The 18,100-nt window shown below is 39.6% G+C and overlaps 1 protein-coding gene across 1 annotated transcript in view; it reads right to left on the minus strand.

Annotated features, from left to right (window-relative positions):
- Nucleotides 1-13,816, minus strand: part of DOCK2 (dedicator of cytokinesis 2) — a 196,618-nt gene extending 182,802 nt beyond the window's left edge. The window contains exons 1-3 of the mRNA XM_063348870.1: nucleotides 13,591-13,816; nucleotides 3,302-3,385; nucleotides 479-519 (exon numbers count right to left, since the gene is read on the minus strand). Of these exons, the coding sequence (XP_063204940.1) occupies nucleotides 479-519; nucleotides 3,302-3,385; nucleotides 13,591-13,642 (177 nt within the window). The 5' untranslated portion in view covers nucleotides 13,643-13,816. The remainder of the gene's footprint in view (nucleotides 1-478; nucleotides 520-3,301; nucleotides 3,386-13,590) is intronic.
- Between the last annotated feature and the right edge of the window lie 4,284 nt (nucleotides 13,817-18,100).

Consider the following 18,100-nt stretch of genomic DNA (forward strand, 5'->3'; position numbering starts at 1 on the left):
TTACTGCTAATACCTAAAAGTCACTGTAGATGCCTACTGAATACAAAATAAGAAAAAGGAGAAATAGACAACTTCAGACTGTTCTGATTTTTTCTGGTGGTGTGTTCTTCATCAACAACTGTCTCTCTGCTCCCCAGATATCCTGTTTTAAGTGGCTGTGAAGGTTTTGTACAGCCTTTTTCCAGGCTACAGAGAGAAACAGCTTCCACCAATCATATTTCAAATGTCTTCATCAATCTGTTAAACTGAAGACACAGTAATTTTTTCTTCATTGATCTGCTTCTCCCAGTCCTCACTTCTAATATTTACCAACATTGTTCAGGACAAATGCTGATAATTTTATTCATCTTACAGGAAACAGAATGGAGATAGCTGACTTCAGAGACCAAAGTAGGACTCTGATAAGAGATAGCAAAAACCCGCTTCATGGGTTGTTTCCTTAAAAATAGTGCCGTAGATATGAATAGCGTGATCTTACCTCTGATCCTTTATGTCTTACTAGATAACCCTTGTACCAATCTAAAAGGAAAAAAGAGTGCCTTTAGCATGACAGAACATATGCAAAAAAAAGCATGTAATAAGGTCACGGGTTTTGTTCCATATAAGAACTATCTAGCATAGGATGTTCAAAATTTATTACTTACTTCAAAAATACATTAGCATGACTTGCACATTAGCAAGTATGATTATATGGTCTACTCTCAGGTCTTGCATAGTAATTACAGATAATCTTGCACAGAATTTAACACCCCCACACTGACATAAAAAAGGTAGGATAAGTGTTTTGTAATGTAATATAACACACACACACACACACACCTCTCTCAGGCAAGATCACTCATGATACTGGATAGCCCATAAAGTTTTTTTCAATTGTGTTCTAGGTGTAGTATTAATCCAATACAGGACATGGTTGTTATATATCCAGCTTCCTTGAGTATAAGAAGAGTAAGCCATCTTTCTGCCATGAGGAATTACAGCTTTTGGACCCAACTTGAATAAGCAGCTTCCTAATGTGAATTTCCAGTTAGAACCTCAAGAAAATGAAGGGCTATTATGGGGCTCCTGCTCCATTCATAACTAGAAACCCCTTCCAAAAAAAAAAAAAAGAAAGTGCAGTATTGTAGTAGTGGCAATTAAAATACTAATTCAGACTTTGTTCCATCTATACCCTAGTTAAGTCACAATAAACTTCTACAAAGAACATAAAATTAAGAGATTACTAAATTGCAGCAGGAGCCGCATCCACTGTGCACACATTCCATCATTAAACATTACCTGTACAGCAACAGTATTCAACTCTGTTACATACTTCTAATTCACCCTAAAGAAAGCATTTTATGACTAAAAGCATACATTTTCTGACTATAATTGCATGAACAGATATTATCTCTTCCCTACCACCTTCTCTCTCACCATTTCACAGGTATTTTGGCCATGCAACCAAACAGTACTGTGACAAAGGCAATGTTAAAAGTCAGAGGAAAATCACTGACCTCAAGGAAAGACTCAGGACAGATTTTTTTTCAAGTTTTTTAGCAATGAGATTTTTTTCCCAGTATCTTCTCAACAATAAAATTCCAACTAACTTCTAAAACTGAATTATTTGCACATAGTCTCCAATTTACAACCAAGCGTGTAAAATCTACTTCACCCCATTTGCTGTAACTGCACATGTATGTTCTGTGCATATATTTTGTGAATGCAAACCAAACTAAAATAGCATGTAAAATGAGCACAAGAAAAAACCCTGTTACTGTTGGTTACTCTTCAGCTGCAGCTGGCAGCATATTTTTTAAGATACCTGATAAAAGATCAGCTTCCTCAATTGCACAATACAGAAGATTCCACTTCATTGACAAACGGATTTCATAAAGCAACCTATGACACGGCGTGTTAAGGGTAGAGGATTCAGAAGAAACTTCTAGATAAAAATGACCCCATAAGATCACCATTCAACTTGTTAGGCTGGGCTGGCAACCTGACAACAAACATACCACAGGAGTCAAATCTGAAGCACTGTTTCTGCAATTAACCGAGACAATGTAGGGATAAGGAGGTATTTTTTTTTCCTTAGCCAGTATGTTTAGAATGGAGGCTTAAAGAAATATGCAGACCTTTCATTTTTTAGGAGAGGACATGAGATGCATTTGTTGACAAATAGTCTAATGAGTGACATCAATATTTTCACTGATGCTTGGACATACTGAATTTCTTTTACAAATAGAAGAAGGAAAAAAAAATGCTTCTGTGCTCCAACAGCTTCAGCTTCTTTGCAGCCTTATGACCACAACATACAAAGTGTCTTTCAACACTGAGCTCTCTCTATAACTGCATAATGCAGCAGTTGCCGTTTCTCTTTAGTATAACTACAGTTCCTAAGATACAGCTGATAATAGAAGCAGGTTGAAGACAATTATTTTACAATACATTTTGCAAAGCTTGAAACACCTTATTATTTTTTTTAAACTCTTACCTGGTCAAGAACATCACTGCAGATTGAAAATAAATTACTGTTACAAGGACCTTTGCAGATACCTAACTGTTGAGTTAGTAATAATAATTGCAACCTTGTTGCTTTATACTAATAAAAACTTCAGCTCTGACAGACTTGGTAGAGAATTCAGTAAGATTGTGAAGGTACAGATCAAATCAATGTGGAGGAATACACTATCACTACAGTACTGAAAATGAATTCAGCTTCACAAACGTACAAAATTTTATTTTCGCTTATTGTTCTACTGCTTGTATTTGGTCAGGTATCTCCACATACTGACTACATAAGTTTGGATCAGCATATTGTCTGTCTATCATGCATGACTTGACTTGGACTTCTGCTGTTCAGTAAGTTGGATGGTTTTCAGAAATGTTTCTATCATGCTGACCTACAGACTACTTTAACATACTAGATTTCCATCTTAGACTGTATACTTATGACTAGGGTGATTAATATCTCCTAGCGACAAATATTTAGTTTAGAGGCAAAAATGTACTCCAATAAAATATCAATCAAATCTAATGTAAATTCAATCAGGTATTTTTACAAGCTAGCATAAACTTCACAAACCCTACATTCACCTTGATGACTTCCTCATTTGGTAATGGCTTCCCAAAAAACCACATATACTATAACATTTCTGATTTTGGCTCTCCAAAAATGAATAGGTTCTTCCTCAAAATAGAACACCACCACAAGTAAAAGCATTAGACAACTACTTATGCAACATGGGGAATTATTGTGAAGTAAGAGGATGAAGTTACTCACGCAAAGAAACCTATAGCCTGAAGGCAACTGACTTACCTTCACAGGACTCCAAGATATGGACCACATCACCAATCTGCAGAGGTAGTTGTGGCATTCCCGTGCCTTTGAAATTGTATATAGCTGAAAAATTAAAGGACAAAAATACTGTTTTTTAATACAGCCATACACTACAATTAAACTGAAAAACACACATCGTTATTAAGATTCTGATACCAGGATAAACACCCTAGAATAAACAAACAGAACCACAATTCTATCAAGAAGTTTCATCTGTTACCATTACTTAATTTCTTTTCTTGTGAAAACCAAAAGGTGTTGAAAACAGCCAGTGCTGAAGACAAGGAAAAACCAGCATATGCATGAAAATAACCTATTCATAATAACTGCTCTGCACAGGTCTTAAGAGCACCTATTTGGATGCAGATCTTCAATATATACATCTTCACTGTGCTGGAGAATTGTTAGTCTACTGGTCTAAGAATTTACGTGCACAGTTTACAAACATGTATTGCTACACTGCTGAGAAGGGGCGCAGAGACACACATGAAAACTGAATTTACTGAATTCTTTCCTGGCTTTAGATGCTTCATCTTAACGTGAAACTGTGTTTCATATGGAAACTGTAGAAAGTTTCGTCATTTTCTGTATTTAAACACTTTGTCAAGAACACAGGAGCAGTGGATTTTAAAAGCGTCCTAATCAGAAGCTTATCTATGTGTGGTTAAGAAACAGCTAAGTTTCAGAATTTAAGAAACTAAGCTTTTTTACTAGTTCTTACATTCTAGGGCTACAGGATGTGGGCAGCTATGGTAAGCATTTGTTTCTGTATATTTTTTCTTCATGACTTGGTTATAGACTTTTACAACAGCATCACAGAGTAGAAGTGGTTATTAAAGCTAGTATCACACAGGGGAACCGATTAAAATATGTAAGCCTGAAACCACAATTAAACTGTCCAAGTAGGAACCATACACTAGCGACTAACCATGACCTCTGTTGTGCAGTAAAGATATCAGTCGGCAGAGTTTTCTTCCTTTTCTCATGACAGCGTCCCAATCCATCCACACATACAGAGCATCCAAACTGGCAGGATTTTGGATTTGGGGAGAACTGATCTAGAAAGCTGAGCCTACCTTCAGTATATTCCTCAGGATATTCATATCTGCTAGGCCAAAAGGTTTACTAATGACACGTTTCACTTAAACGTTTCACTTAAAATTATGTTTAAAGTCTCAAATTAAATTGACTTTCATGAAAATGCCTAAGGTTGGAGTGTAGAGCTGAACAGATGCATCCGCTTCACTTTTTCAGGTGTTCTATAAATTTTGTTTCTCGTTTCTTTTGCAATTGTTATATTCATTATATTTCTGGAACAGAAGTTAGAAAGAATTTCGGATTTAATTAAGAGGCTTATTGGACCAAAACTAAGTTCTTATTTTTGTTGACGTGAAGAGGCCTTCCAACCAGCTCCTCCCCCTGGTTGGGTGAAGCAGGGCTTGAATCATTAAACATAAACAGGGGGGGAGAAAAAAAATAACAACTTTGAAGTGAGGCTCTGCCATCCAGATTCAGCCATTTATTCAAGATACTCTTGAAGACATTTCCTCAGTGATCCTTGGAGAACTGCCTTAGCTCCACACAAAATTGAATTTAAGTAGTAGATGTGTAGTGAGGTTCTGACTGGCTTCCTTTCATTAGTCTTGATACTGATTTCAAGAAATGGAAGACGGCAGACAACCCTCCTAAGTTGTCATGATGTTTAAAGAGATACTTCCAACTGAGTGTTTTGTTTGGGGGGTGTTGGGGGGGTGTGCTCTTAGTGTTTTTCAGAAATGTCCATATAGATTAAGTTTAATGGACTAGCATATACTATATATTTCAAAATATGCACTGCTCTGCTTAGTCTCATTTGTCTCAAAATACAGATGCAAATTACTGAGTCATACTCACATTGCATATTGGTTTTGCTCTCTTAAAAACTTCATTTAACAGCAATTATTATATTGAAAAGTACAGTCAGAAACTGACAAAGGAAGTGGCTATATCAGCTAAGACTTTTCTAAATGAGTAAGTGGAAACTTAATGAGAGATTTTGCTGTAGAATTTGGATTGTTTGGTAGGATGAGTTTAACAAATTCCTGTACAAAGTTTTAAGCTGTAGAGCTATCCAGACTTTTTATGGTAAGAAGTTGTCTCCCATATACCATTGCAAAAAAACTCTGTAAACAATCAACCAACCAAATACCATCAGCTACATCCTGATGTATTCCCTATAGCAGACAGCTTAATTATAATATCTGCTAATTTTTTTTATTATTACCTGTGAAGGAAAATTTGACAATTATATCCAATTATATCTTCTGTCAGCTGTAACCGATACCATTTCCTTAAAAACTATAACCCTTTCATGTTGCGAGCATCACTTCAGAGTTCACCAGCCAAGAGCAGGGTTCTCTTTCCTCCACCCTCTGTCGAGATCTTTGGGGTTGCGTGTGTGTGGTTTTGTGCACACAGACACATATTCCATTTATTTTCCTCTTCAGAAATAGTATATGAAAAACCTGTATGGACTTAAAGTGGTTTTAGTAGGATACTCACAACAGTTGTATTTTTGAAAAATAAACTCTCCAGCCAGTAGAAATAAAGGCCCTTTCAAATAACTCCAGAGAACTTTCTACCACTGCCCTCCCTGCATCCTCTGTCCCAGCCACAGATACAAAATGAGACGGTACCCTCAAGGCGCAGAAGGTGGCCTGCTTGAAGGCTCCAGCATTCCTTCTAAATTCCAGTAGCAATTACTGACCTCAGGAACAACCGATGTCCTGGCAATAAGGTTGGTGGGAGAGATTTGGACAGCATACGCCCTCCCCAGCAGCGTCAGGCTAAGGTGTGCCTGTCACAGTAGTGTCTCTGTACACAGATGCTGCCGGATTCTCCCAGAAAGGCACAGAGAATGCCCAGGAACTCCAACCTTAACACAGTGTTCCTAAATATGGACTTTACGGTTTGTTGAGAATACAGTTAGCAAATTTCCCCCTAGATCAGCAAAGAATAAAATCTTTTTAGAGCTTACCATAACCTCAGTGGTAATTTTATAGCAGGACACATACACACACGACACCCAAAATAAACAAAAAACCCAATGCAAAACCCCCTTAGATTCCAGGTGTTTGGTTTAGCTCCCTCAGGAGATGAGCTGAAAGCCAGCACACCACCACAATATTGCTTCAGAAAGCAAGCCTACAAAATACCAAGTCAAACCACTAATATAAAAGATTTTCCAAACTGAACCCTGCTCAAGCACAAGTGGGCTCTGAATTGTCCCCGAGGAAGATGGAAGTGGTTCCCCTCACTCCCGTGAAGGATCCCCAAAGAACCCGTTCTTGCTCAGCCAAACAACACGTGCTGTAAAGACAGTTTCTCTCAGAAGCTCCTTTGCTTTTCGGTAGCTTTTCGGCTACCACTCTCGTTCATTCAGCCACCCAAAGAATAAGTGAAGATATCTGCCAGTGGCCATCCCAGTGGCAAAAAAATGAGTGTGAAAGCAGAAGAAAATTCCTATGTTTCCATTTAATCCGTACGTATCTATTAAAGCCAGAGCTGTCGGATATGATACGCACATTCTCCCCACTAGATCTATACGTGGGTATGCTGTTGAATATATACATGGCTATGAAGCCTGTTTCATTAAGCTACATAGATATGTGCGTGTTTTCCAAAGCAGAATAATGAAAGTCTGTAGAGGACATTTCTCTACCAAGACACAAGGTAAACGAAGCAGTCACTCTTTGTTCAGAGTAGGCTTCCTGTTACAATATAATTTCAACCAACCACAGGTTGAGACAAACATAGTTAACACTTCACAATTTAAATAACACACCCTCAATTTAGAGGATGACAAGCAGAAAAAACCTCAAAAATAAAAATCATTATTTGTACCTCATTTAGGAACATTCACACACAAAACACTCTAGAAAAACTCACAGTAATCCAGGTAACAGAATCCCTTCCTCAGAAAGCTACATTTCCTCAGTATTCGTGTACTTTAAAAAGCCAGATTCTTGCTATTCACACGATTACACTGTAAGCTAATGCAAGGTGGGAATGGTGAGTGAGGGAAACACCCCAGACCTGCAGCCCTGAAACCATTTGTTATCCTAATCTTCCTACCTGTCTTTCCTGCCTGTGAAGTCCCTGCACTGTTCTTCGTAACAAATACAAGCATTACCTTGTTTCAATTTTTTGTGACTCACCTGTTATTAATAAGCCATGTTTCAAGTTGATTTCCTTGGCTACTTTCCCCCCTTCCACTTAAAACAGAATTTAAAAAAAAATTGAGTTAAGAGCTGCTTCAGCAAAGCTATAACTTCACTTGACCATAACAGGAGGACTATCTGGAATGATTTCTATGTAATAGCTCATGAAGGGTTTTGCATATTCAGACAATTTATAATGAATAGCCTCAGCAAGAATCATGTTCCATTTTGTTTCTGAAATATGACAGCTCTACTTTCATGAGTAGTAATGTAAAAGTAGCGCCTTCTTTCTGTACAGATCAATTATTTGTGTCCATTTACCATTTTCTTCTTGTGAAAACAGGGTGAAATTACTCAGCAAGGACACTGACAAACTTCTGTGAAAATATTATGCAGTCCTAATGGAATTGCTTGACTTCTGGAAAGAAATCTATAGAATTTGTGTTCCAGTATTCCGAGTTAAGGATCTTTTCTTAAATCTCACAGAGCAGGTGTGCTATAATGAACATGACCTGAACGCAGTTCTAATGAATATTTCACAGGTCAGGGACACGTACCAAAGCTCAAGGTGGGTTAGAGACTAATTTAATTTAATGCAAATCATGGTCAGCAAAGGGTAATTCCATTTCTGAGATTAAAAAACACCCCCACCTTTGATAACAATTGAATACAGATTTCTTCACATGCTTAACCTTGGGGCCAGATGGAGGTTTTAGCTGACTTGAGCTACTTATTTTCCTTCTTAGGCAGAATAAAGCCAGTATAAGAACCAGGAAGTTCTAACATACCCAACTAGTTATGTGAAAATATTGTTTCTGACACTTTATCTTTTCATGGAAAAAACCAGCATTGTCATTTTTCTTAGAAGTCTTTAAGAAGAACAGAGTATTTAACTGTGCTTTTTCCTTTTCATGAAAGATTGTGGATAAAGAGATTCCTTTCCCAGCTTTGTCTTCATCTTACTTCAGTTTGCCTTTTGCAGCGAGCTGTACTTTACAAAACTGCTGTTGTTTCCCAAGCAGGTACAGCAGTCTGTTGGGTTCGGGGGCTGCATTTCATGAAGAAGGCAACCAACCCCGAACAAAGCTCTGCCTCCTTTGCAGCTCAATCTACATAGGTTTCAGAGAGATGTAAAATAATTTTCAACGGTCTTCAGCAGATGAAATCAGACAAGTCAGTCACAGCCCTTTGTGCTCAGGCTGAGCATATGCTTTTCTACAGTTTCAAAGTCACCCACTCCTCCCCTCCCCCCAGCTTAACATTTCAAATTGACAAATCCCCGTTTTCAGATTCAGCAGTACAGGAGTAAATCTGACACTGGAATCTAGCATGTCAACATATTTTGCCAGCTCATAACTTTTTCACAAGTGTGATAGTTTCCTCAAGGTCTGAGCAGGTAGCAAACGCTTTTCATCTTGCACATTACTAGGAAACTGTCATCCAAGACCACGAGCCTACCAGGACTTTCCTGCCTTGTACCATCCGTAGAAGTAGCTTACATTTATGCCAGGAATGCTTCAAGACTAAGAACAAGCTTTATGTGTAAAATCAGGAATATAGTTTCCAAGTGCAAAGCAGAATATTAGCTGTCTGGAGTATCCTGTTTAATTAAGTGAAATACAAAATTGAGCGCATAACCAAGAATCTCAGCTGGGATTGTGCGGTCTTCAAAATCTATTCCACTCGTCCAAAGGTTGGGCCAGACACTGTCAAGCTGAAACTCTGCTCATCAGTGGAAACTGAAGGTGTCAGGCACACTTCTAATGAAAGACTTAGAAATTCAACACAAGAACCATTCATCAGATACTTGAAAACAAAGCTTTCTGAAAACATAGAAAACAAAATAGCCCTAATATGGCTAAAAAGCTTCCAGTCGATATTATTCCAAAAGCTTGACAACTGTCACAGACTTTGTCTCAGTAGACTCAGTTTACCCATATTTTTTAATTTTCCTGAGACGCAAGAGGCATGCTTACAACAGAGCTTAAATTCCAAAAGCACTGTATGTGTGACTAGAGTCGTCAATACCCCCTATTCCAGGGCTCACTAGTCCGTGAGTTTCCTATAGTTAAAATTTAGCTATTACAATAGTTTCCCACCAATTTTTAAGAGCATAAGTTTATTTCATTTCCAAAAAAACTCTTTGAACACTCTTCCAAAATGAAATCCTCATTTTGACTATTTCCCTGATTGATTTTCTTTTTTTTTGGGGGGGGTAGGGGGAGTGGTTATGGGACAAGACAACTGGTGGTGGTGGTGTGTGTGGGGGGGGTGGTTTATGTTTTGGGTTTTTAAATTATTCTCCCACTATTCTTACCAACTTATATATTGAATATATGTAAGAACAAATACATTTAGTTTCCAAGATAAATAAAGGAAAATAAAACAGACTGTGAACCAACAGCTTGGCTAAGAAAAGGAACTCCTGTGTATAAGCTATAGCTTATATTGAATTTGTAGTTAACTATTAACTTAAGTTATAATTCCAAAGCAAGAATGGAACCCTCCCTACTGAAGACCACCTGCAAGAAAGACTTACACGTATGAGTACTTACAGAACCAGTATTCTATTATTATTGGAAAGTGTTTGGTTATTGCTTTGCAACAAGAGAAGAACTAAGAGGTAAAATTATTGAATACAAAGTTGATTCTTTTTCACCTCAAACCAGGACAACTGCAGACGTTGCTGCAATAGTGATTTTTTTTTTTTTTTTTTTTACATACAAGTATAAAAAGCTCTTACAATACAATGTTTAACAGAAAAACCTTCTTTAACCCAGGAAACAGACTTACTCGGGGTGAGGGGAGAAACGGCAAGAGGTAGTACTACTACCACACATGACACAGCTTGCACAGATTCTCTTTTACATCAAAATCCCGTATGTGCTTGTGGAAATACCAACGGGTCCACAGAGTCGGTTCTCCCCAGTGAATTATATTTGGTTTGGACTTCCCGTTGGAAAGCACAATCCTACCTACCCTTCTTCAAGGAAAAGTTCAATAGGCGTGGAGGACACATCTAAAAGAATTTGTAGAGCAATGCAATAATCTGTTATGGCTATGGTAACTACAATAGAGGGAACGAATATTCAAAATACATATGACAATGTTAAAGAGCTACTGTTATTTTCCAGCTTTGAAATGCTTTGTAGCACAGAGTCCTCAAGATCTGGTATCTGCCAGCTACAAATTTTACAAACTAAATATACCTATCTGAAGCCTCACAGCCATAACATTTAAGGAATTATTTCTATAAACAGTAGGCTTAATCTCAGTTGGCCTGATATTAGTCCTGCACAGGCAAGGTTGTACAGTTTTTGTTCTTGAGCAAGTGACTTCAGGGCTAACCAGGTTTACTGTATTTTTTTTTAATTCATACAAAGGAAAAGGTATCATCTTTGAGAATTATCAGAGTGTAAAGCAGAAGTCCATCTGCTGCTTCACAAACTGGATATATCACTTCCGTTACCAATTTAAAGGATATTTATCAAAGCTTTGATAAATTTGTTGTTTGCTTTTAAACACTAGCAAAGTTCCTTAAAGATACAGATGATCAGTTGCAGCATTTCCTATTTGGTGCTCTTGATAATCCCTTCTCATTATTCACGCTCTCTGCAGATTTCTTTTAGTCAAACAGTGGTTGTTTGCTTCTTTGAGCCAATCTCAACAGTAGGTCGAGTGCTAACTGGCTTTTTCTTAATTGGCAGCAGGAAATGAATTCTTAAAACTTGCAAATAAAAAGTAAAATTGAGTTTTATTTTGCCCTCATCTTCACTCTTCCTGACACAAAACCACCACTGATATCTTAAATGCTTATTAGTGTCCTAAATGCTTATGCAAGTTGGTCTTTCAGTTACTTCTAGCCCCGAGTCCACAAGTTACAGGTCACCGTGTTGGCACCTGGAAACTTCCCAAGTCTGAGGACTCCTCATCCACATGATACACCAGAGCACAGAGTATTCAGTGAAGAGACTGACTTGAGTAATCCAAACGTGCCTTTAGCACATGAGCAGCTGGAACAATCAGACTTCTTAATGTTAACAGACCTTTTTCAAGACTTCCAGTTTGTTCTAAACCCAGATAACCAGACTGAAGGAGACCACAGTCTTATCAGGAGGATGGGTGAGAGAAGGAGAAGCGGTATTTCTAGCAGACCACGTTTCAGAAAGCAGTACCTGTACGTAGGAGTGATGCACTGATATGCAAGTGAAGCCCCATGCAGTACATACTCACTCTAAACTGAGAGTGCCATAGCTGTTAGAGATCACGATATTTGAAGAGCAAGAGCACTGGCCCACTGCCAGATCAAATTAAACCTAGTCCTTCCAAGTTCTTAAAAAGTCTTCATGATAACTGATTCACTTTAAAGCTTACTATTTTGAAATAAGTATTCATAGATCAGAGGTAGAAAAGACTACTGCCATACAAAAAAAATATTCAGACTATGCAATTTAAATCAAATAATGCAGTGAATTGTTCAATCACAACACATTGTAGTCTTCATGGAAACAAACTTCACTGGATTATCATTGGTTTATGGAGTAATATATTTCACAAGATGGTTTTTATTCTCCGTGGTTTGCTGTACTTTTCAAATACCGTAGAGGCTACTATAGCATATTAGCTTTTTGTCTACTTGGTCATCACATTGGCCGTGGAGTTACAAACGGGCAAAACTTCCCTGGCCGCAAAGCATGGCAGACCGGGAACGAGCGACAGATCACAACCAGGGGCCTTTTCAGGGGACACACATTGGTCAGACTCAGGAGGTCGGTCCGCTGCAGGGGGACACACAAAACAAATCATTAACCTGTAGCACACTGACCATCAAGTCAGGTTGTTGGGCCCCCATAACATTAAAGATTACAGTGCAAGAAGAGCAAGCCTTTTTATAATTATGTGAAACTCACCCTGACCCAAAATGCGCCCTGTAAAAAGTGCTACCAGTGAAACTTGTTTTATATTATTCCTGTAACTAATTAGTATCTAGTACTTTTATCCATATGCGAGAGAACATCCGTCACTAGTATAGGGATACAGAGACCACTTCCAACAAGTCAGTCATATTCTCCCAAATAAATCACTTCCAAAAAATAAGTGCAAAAATTAAGTACTTCCTATTATTTGTAAAACTGAAACAGAAAATATTTACACCCTTTATTTTGTAATATAAACTGTCACCAGAACAGGCTACTTCCATTTCACAATTCTGCCACTGCTGCACATGGAAGTCAAACAGGAAGATGTTCTTTTCCTCTTCTTAATTCCTTGATGATTCATTTTATTTCATGAAGCCAGTTGGGTGGGATTTTTTTGTTTTTAATGCCTATCACAAAATATTACGGCCTTCTTAAAATTAAAAAAAAAAAAGTCTTTTATAAGAATTTGGGGACTCCAGATTAATAGCTATGCACTAGTAGGTAAAATAAAACATAAGTAGTGCAAGATTAACTGTCTTCCGTACTGAGAACCATCAGTTAACTTCAGCAGCACATTTATTACAAGTGCTTCAGCTTTGATTCCTAATTTTAAGACTTTTTTTTTTTTAAAAAAAAGCAATTCAGTCCTTTATGCAAGATAAGAGGATTTATTTTAAGAAAAAATATGGTTGGAAGATGACTTTCCTTCCCAATAGTATTACTCACCAACTCATACACAGGGTTTTCTGTAACCTCAAGCGACAGCCTCTCAGAAGTAACTGCAGGATTCCCCTTCCCCTACATTTGTTCCCCATAACTTCTACCTGACACTTCTTATACAACATACTACTTATTTAATCTTTTTCAAAATATTGAGGTGGGAAAAGCTGCGCTACTGTGAAAGTTCAAGATTTGAGAGGGGGGTAGGTGCGTGGTGGGGCCGAAGGGTCACGTCTCCCAAGCTGACACTCGTGTAATTCTTGTCATTCTGTAGGAAAGATTAAAACTTTGTACAAAATGGATCATTTCAATTACGCCACAACGGTAAAGTGGAGGGTGTCAGCTCATCACACCAGAGAAAACACCTGCCCACATCCTGTTCAGAAGTTATGAAGACAAAACTGAAATGGCAGTTTACTCAGTTACATACCCACGCCGCTCTTCTCTGTCTTCTGCCAGCTCGTCATCGTACAGGAGTCCATGAGGCTCCGAAGGATGCCCACCGCCAAGGAAACCAAGATTTACAGGATGCAGGCTTCAAGATGGGTGACAAAGGCTCTGGAAGCAAGATGCATTTCCCGGCTGCTGTCACTGCGTTCTAGCGGGCAGGCTCAGGCAGCTGCGAGGCTTCTGCGAGATTTGCTGCTGTTCCGAGCTCCGAGCTTCCTTCCTCTTTTCTCAACTCGAGATACTGTACCCCAGTGTCATGGGGGAGGGGAATCCCAAACTGGGTGTTTCTGTTGTGTGACACTGGCTGTAACACATCAGCAGGCTAAAAGGAGAAAAACCACCCCAGTCCTCTCCCGCGCCACCCCAGAACTCAAGTTCTAAGCTGGAAGGCTGCTGTGTGCCAGGCCAAGCTGCAGTAACAAGCTCTAAACATCGGTTAACTCAGTTCTGGAACATCAAGGAGGCCTTATTTCTTAAATGACACCAAACCCAGATTTTAAATATTTGACTCCATCAGACACTATATTTTTTTATCCATAATAGACTATCCCTTAATAAGGGAAACTAGGACAAAGCCACATTTCAAACCACACCCGTTCCTTTTTATTTCTGTCATTTTACCTTTGTAGGACAAAGTAGGAGAGTTTCTCTTTATTCTCTAAACAAAGCAGCACTTTCTTCAAGACTTATTGTCAATACAAAGCTTCAAGTAGTAATTTATGGGGTATATATCGAGCCTTTACTTTCACACAGGCTGCTGTGTGAGTTAACTTACCTCATGACATTTTGCATGTGCAAAGTTTGCAGTTTGGATTAAGGACAACATACCGAATTGAAGACAAGTACGTCACCTTCGTTCACGTTCTTCACTTATAGTATGGAATTAAAAATAAAACAAAAAAACACACAAACACACCCACAAAAAAACACACAAAACAGGAGACGTGGTATTTATCTCCTGCTCAGTACAACAGTCATATCACAATCCCGTCCTCTGGATACTACTTGTAACTTAGCAATCATTGTTTATCAAAACTTCTACATCCATCAGGATATTTTTGATAACACGTGACATGGCAGTTCTTGATTTTCACCAGCGATCACGAGAAACAGACTGCCAGTCTGTCTTGTCGCACATGGAATTCCTATACCTCTTTCTGGAGAAAAACCACCTTAAACTTTACCATAGATTTGCTTGAATTGCCCTAATCTTAACCACGTCGACATACTAGCTTAGCAGAAGGATTTAACTAGTTATTTTTTCAAAAGTGATACACAAGAAGCTTTACCTCCAAACTGGAACCCAATTTGCAGTACTTCTCTGATGCCCTGAATCTCTTCCATCTTAGAGTTCTGTTTCATAGAATCATAGAATCATAGGGTTGGAAGGGACCTCTGGAGATCATCTAGTCCAACCCCCCTGCCAGAGCAGGGTCACCTAGAGCAGGTTACACAGGAACATGTCCAGGTGGGTTTTGAATGTCTCCAGAGATGGAGACTCCACCACCTCTCTGGGCAGCCTGTTCCAGTGCTCTGCCACCCTCAGGGTAAAGAAGTTCCTCCTCATGTTTAGGTGGAACTTCCTATGTTCCAGTTTGTGCCCATTGCCTCTTGTCCTGTCCCCGGGCACCACTGAAAAGAGCCTCGCCCCATCGTCCTGACACCCACCCTTTAAGTATTTATAAGCGTTGATAAGGTCACCCCTGATGTCTTTTTTCCAGACTGAAGAGACCCAAATCCCTCAGCCTTTCCTCATAAGAGAGGTGTTCCAGTCCCCTAATCATCCTCGTAGCCCTCCGCTGCACCCTTTCCAGCAGTTCCCCGTCCCTCTTGAACCGGGGAGCCCAGAACTGGACACAGTACTCCAGGTGCGGCCTCACCAAGGCAGAGTAGAGGGGGAGGATGACCTCCCTTGACCTGCTGGCCACGCTCCTCTTGATGCCCCCCAGGATGCCATTGGCCTTCTTGGCCACAAGGGCACATTGCTGGCTCATGGTCATCCTGTTGTCCACCAGGACTCCCAGGTCTCTTTCCACAGAGCTGCTCTCCAGCACGTCAGCACCCAACCTGTACTGGTGCATGGGGTTGTTCCTCCCCAGGTGCAGCACCCTACACTTGCCCTTATTGAATTTCATAAGGTTTCTCTCTGCCCAGATCTCCAACCTGTCCAGGTCTCTCTGTATGGCGGCACAGCCTTCCGGTGTGTCAGCCACCCCACCCAGCTTGGTGTCATCAGCAAACTTGCTGAGGGTGCACTCTATCCCCTCATCCAGGTCATTGATGAATATGTTGAACAGGACTGGACCCAGTACTGACCCCTGGGGAACACAACTCGTCACTGACCTCCAACTAGACTCTGTGCCCCTAATCACAACCCTCTGAGCTCTATCTTTCAACCAGTTTTCTATCCACCCCACTGTCCATTCATCTAACCCACACTTCCTAAGCTTCCCTATGAGGATGCTGTGGGAGACAGTGTCAAACGCCTTGCTTAAGTCAAGGTAGATGACATCTACCGCCCTCCCCTCATCTATCCATCTAGTCATGCCATCGTAGAAGGCTATCAGGTTAGTCAGACATGATTTCCCCTTGGTGAATCCATGCTGAGTGCTTCTGATAGCTTTCCTTTCCTCCACGTGCCTTGAGATGACACCCAGAACGAGCTGTTCCATCATCTTTCCAGGGATGGAGGTGAGGCTGACCAGCCTGTAGTTCCCCGGCTCCTCCTTCTTGCCTTTCTTGAAGACTGGAGTGACTTGTTTCTGCAAGTACGAGACATCTAAATACCACTGTACATTTGACGACAGCTCTGTCCCCACTTCAGAGCTCAGGCTGTATTTCTTACCATCCCAGCTCACCACTGGAGAGCCTGAGCTCCTGAAGTCCTTGCTGCTCCCCACCTGCCAGCCCCCCCAGCTCTCAGCACTGCACACATCTGCTGCTGCTTCCTCCTGTCATACTTTCCTGATGATGCTTTTGCACCTACTGCTACTTTCCCCATCAGTCAGCTAAGACAATCTCCTCCTCTCCCTGTCTGCAGAAGTCCCGGTTGTAATTTCTAACACATGGATTGAGCAACAAAATATTTGTATTTTTTCACCTTTAAGAGGAAAACGCATCCAGAGAGTAAAGCACGCTTGAACCTTGAAATCCTATGTTCCTACAGCAGAGGACAAACACCAATAAGGGTCTAAAGAACTAAGGTGGATAATAGTTACACCCTTTGTCAGGGATGGGTTTATTCCAAGTGTTTGTTGTTTATTTGTGTAATTACCATTCCACAGAAAGTACTGGAGAGATAATCATTCGTTGCCTTCATGCCCCTCTACTGTCTTTTCATTATGTCTTCTTCCAGCAGAAGGTCTTCATGGGCAAGTAGAAAATACCTTGCTTCCCAAAAGATAAAACTCTTTCTGCCTAGGGAACTCATGGGTACAACTTACCTTTTGGAGTGTTGGGGTGCAGGCAGAGGAAGAAGGGAGAGAATTCTCGCTTCCTTTAATACTGCTATCCATTCCAGAAAACAAGATCTTGTACACAGCTGACTACCTAATTATCAATTTTAGTTAAGCTAACTTCCATTATACAGAAGGATCGAAGCAGCACACAACAGCTGCATTTAACTGGCTCTGAATTCTATTATATGCCCAGATCCGTGAGCACAGTCGCCGGAAAGCAACTGATGCAACAAAACAGAAGGGAAAAAGAAAACATGCGAAGTATTTTCAGGCACTTAAAGAACAATACCTTAATTAAGTTATGGCACTACAAAAGCCTCAATTCCACGCATCTTCCCCCACCTGCTAGTTGCAATTCTGCAAGAGATCTGTAAGCATGCATGTATTATCAATGATAATAAAGACTCTAAGATAAACTACAGCAGTACCAGTAAAGCAGTAGGTTTTCAGGGTAGATAATCAGTTTCATTCATTTGTTGAAATGACATCCTAGTTTTGTTTGTAGCATTAATTAACAAGTTATTTCAATTTAAAAAAAATTTAGAAGTTTCATACGCCAAGTACCTCAACATAATTGTCTTAGCAGACAATGGGCAGTTCAGCACTCCCATTTAAAGTACATGCATCCAATGTCAAGTTACTGAAGGTTTTCCGCTAACTAAAACAATTACGTACTTTAGTTTTTTAATGCTATTTGCATCTCAGTGTACAGTGACAGTAAATAAAAGTAACACCATTTGCATAAGAAACATTTCTGCTAACATTTTGTAGCATGAAAAGCATGATTCCTTCAATGTGGTATTATTTAAGTTCATGTGTGTGGTCAAAGCCAAAACGAATAAGAACTATTTCATGGATCGCATTCACTTCCCATAATATCATTGAATACCTTAGAAGTTAACAAGAAATAAGATTATTAACGGAACTAGCTTAAATGTTCTCCTCACAATTACTCTGCATCAAGCACCGTCAGAAAGTTAAGATTTGTCTCCTAAAAACATGACAAAAACACAGCACATGCATTATGGTTTC

Source organism: Chroicocephalus ridibundus, chromosome 11 (genome assembly GCF_963924245.1).
Source record: "Chroicocephalus ridibundus chromosome 11, bChrRid1.1, whole genome shotgun sequence".
NCBI classification, from domain to species: domain Eukaryota; kingdom Metazoa; phylum Chordata; class Aves; order Charadriiformes; family Laridae; genus Chroicocephalus; species Chroicocephalus ridibundus.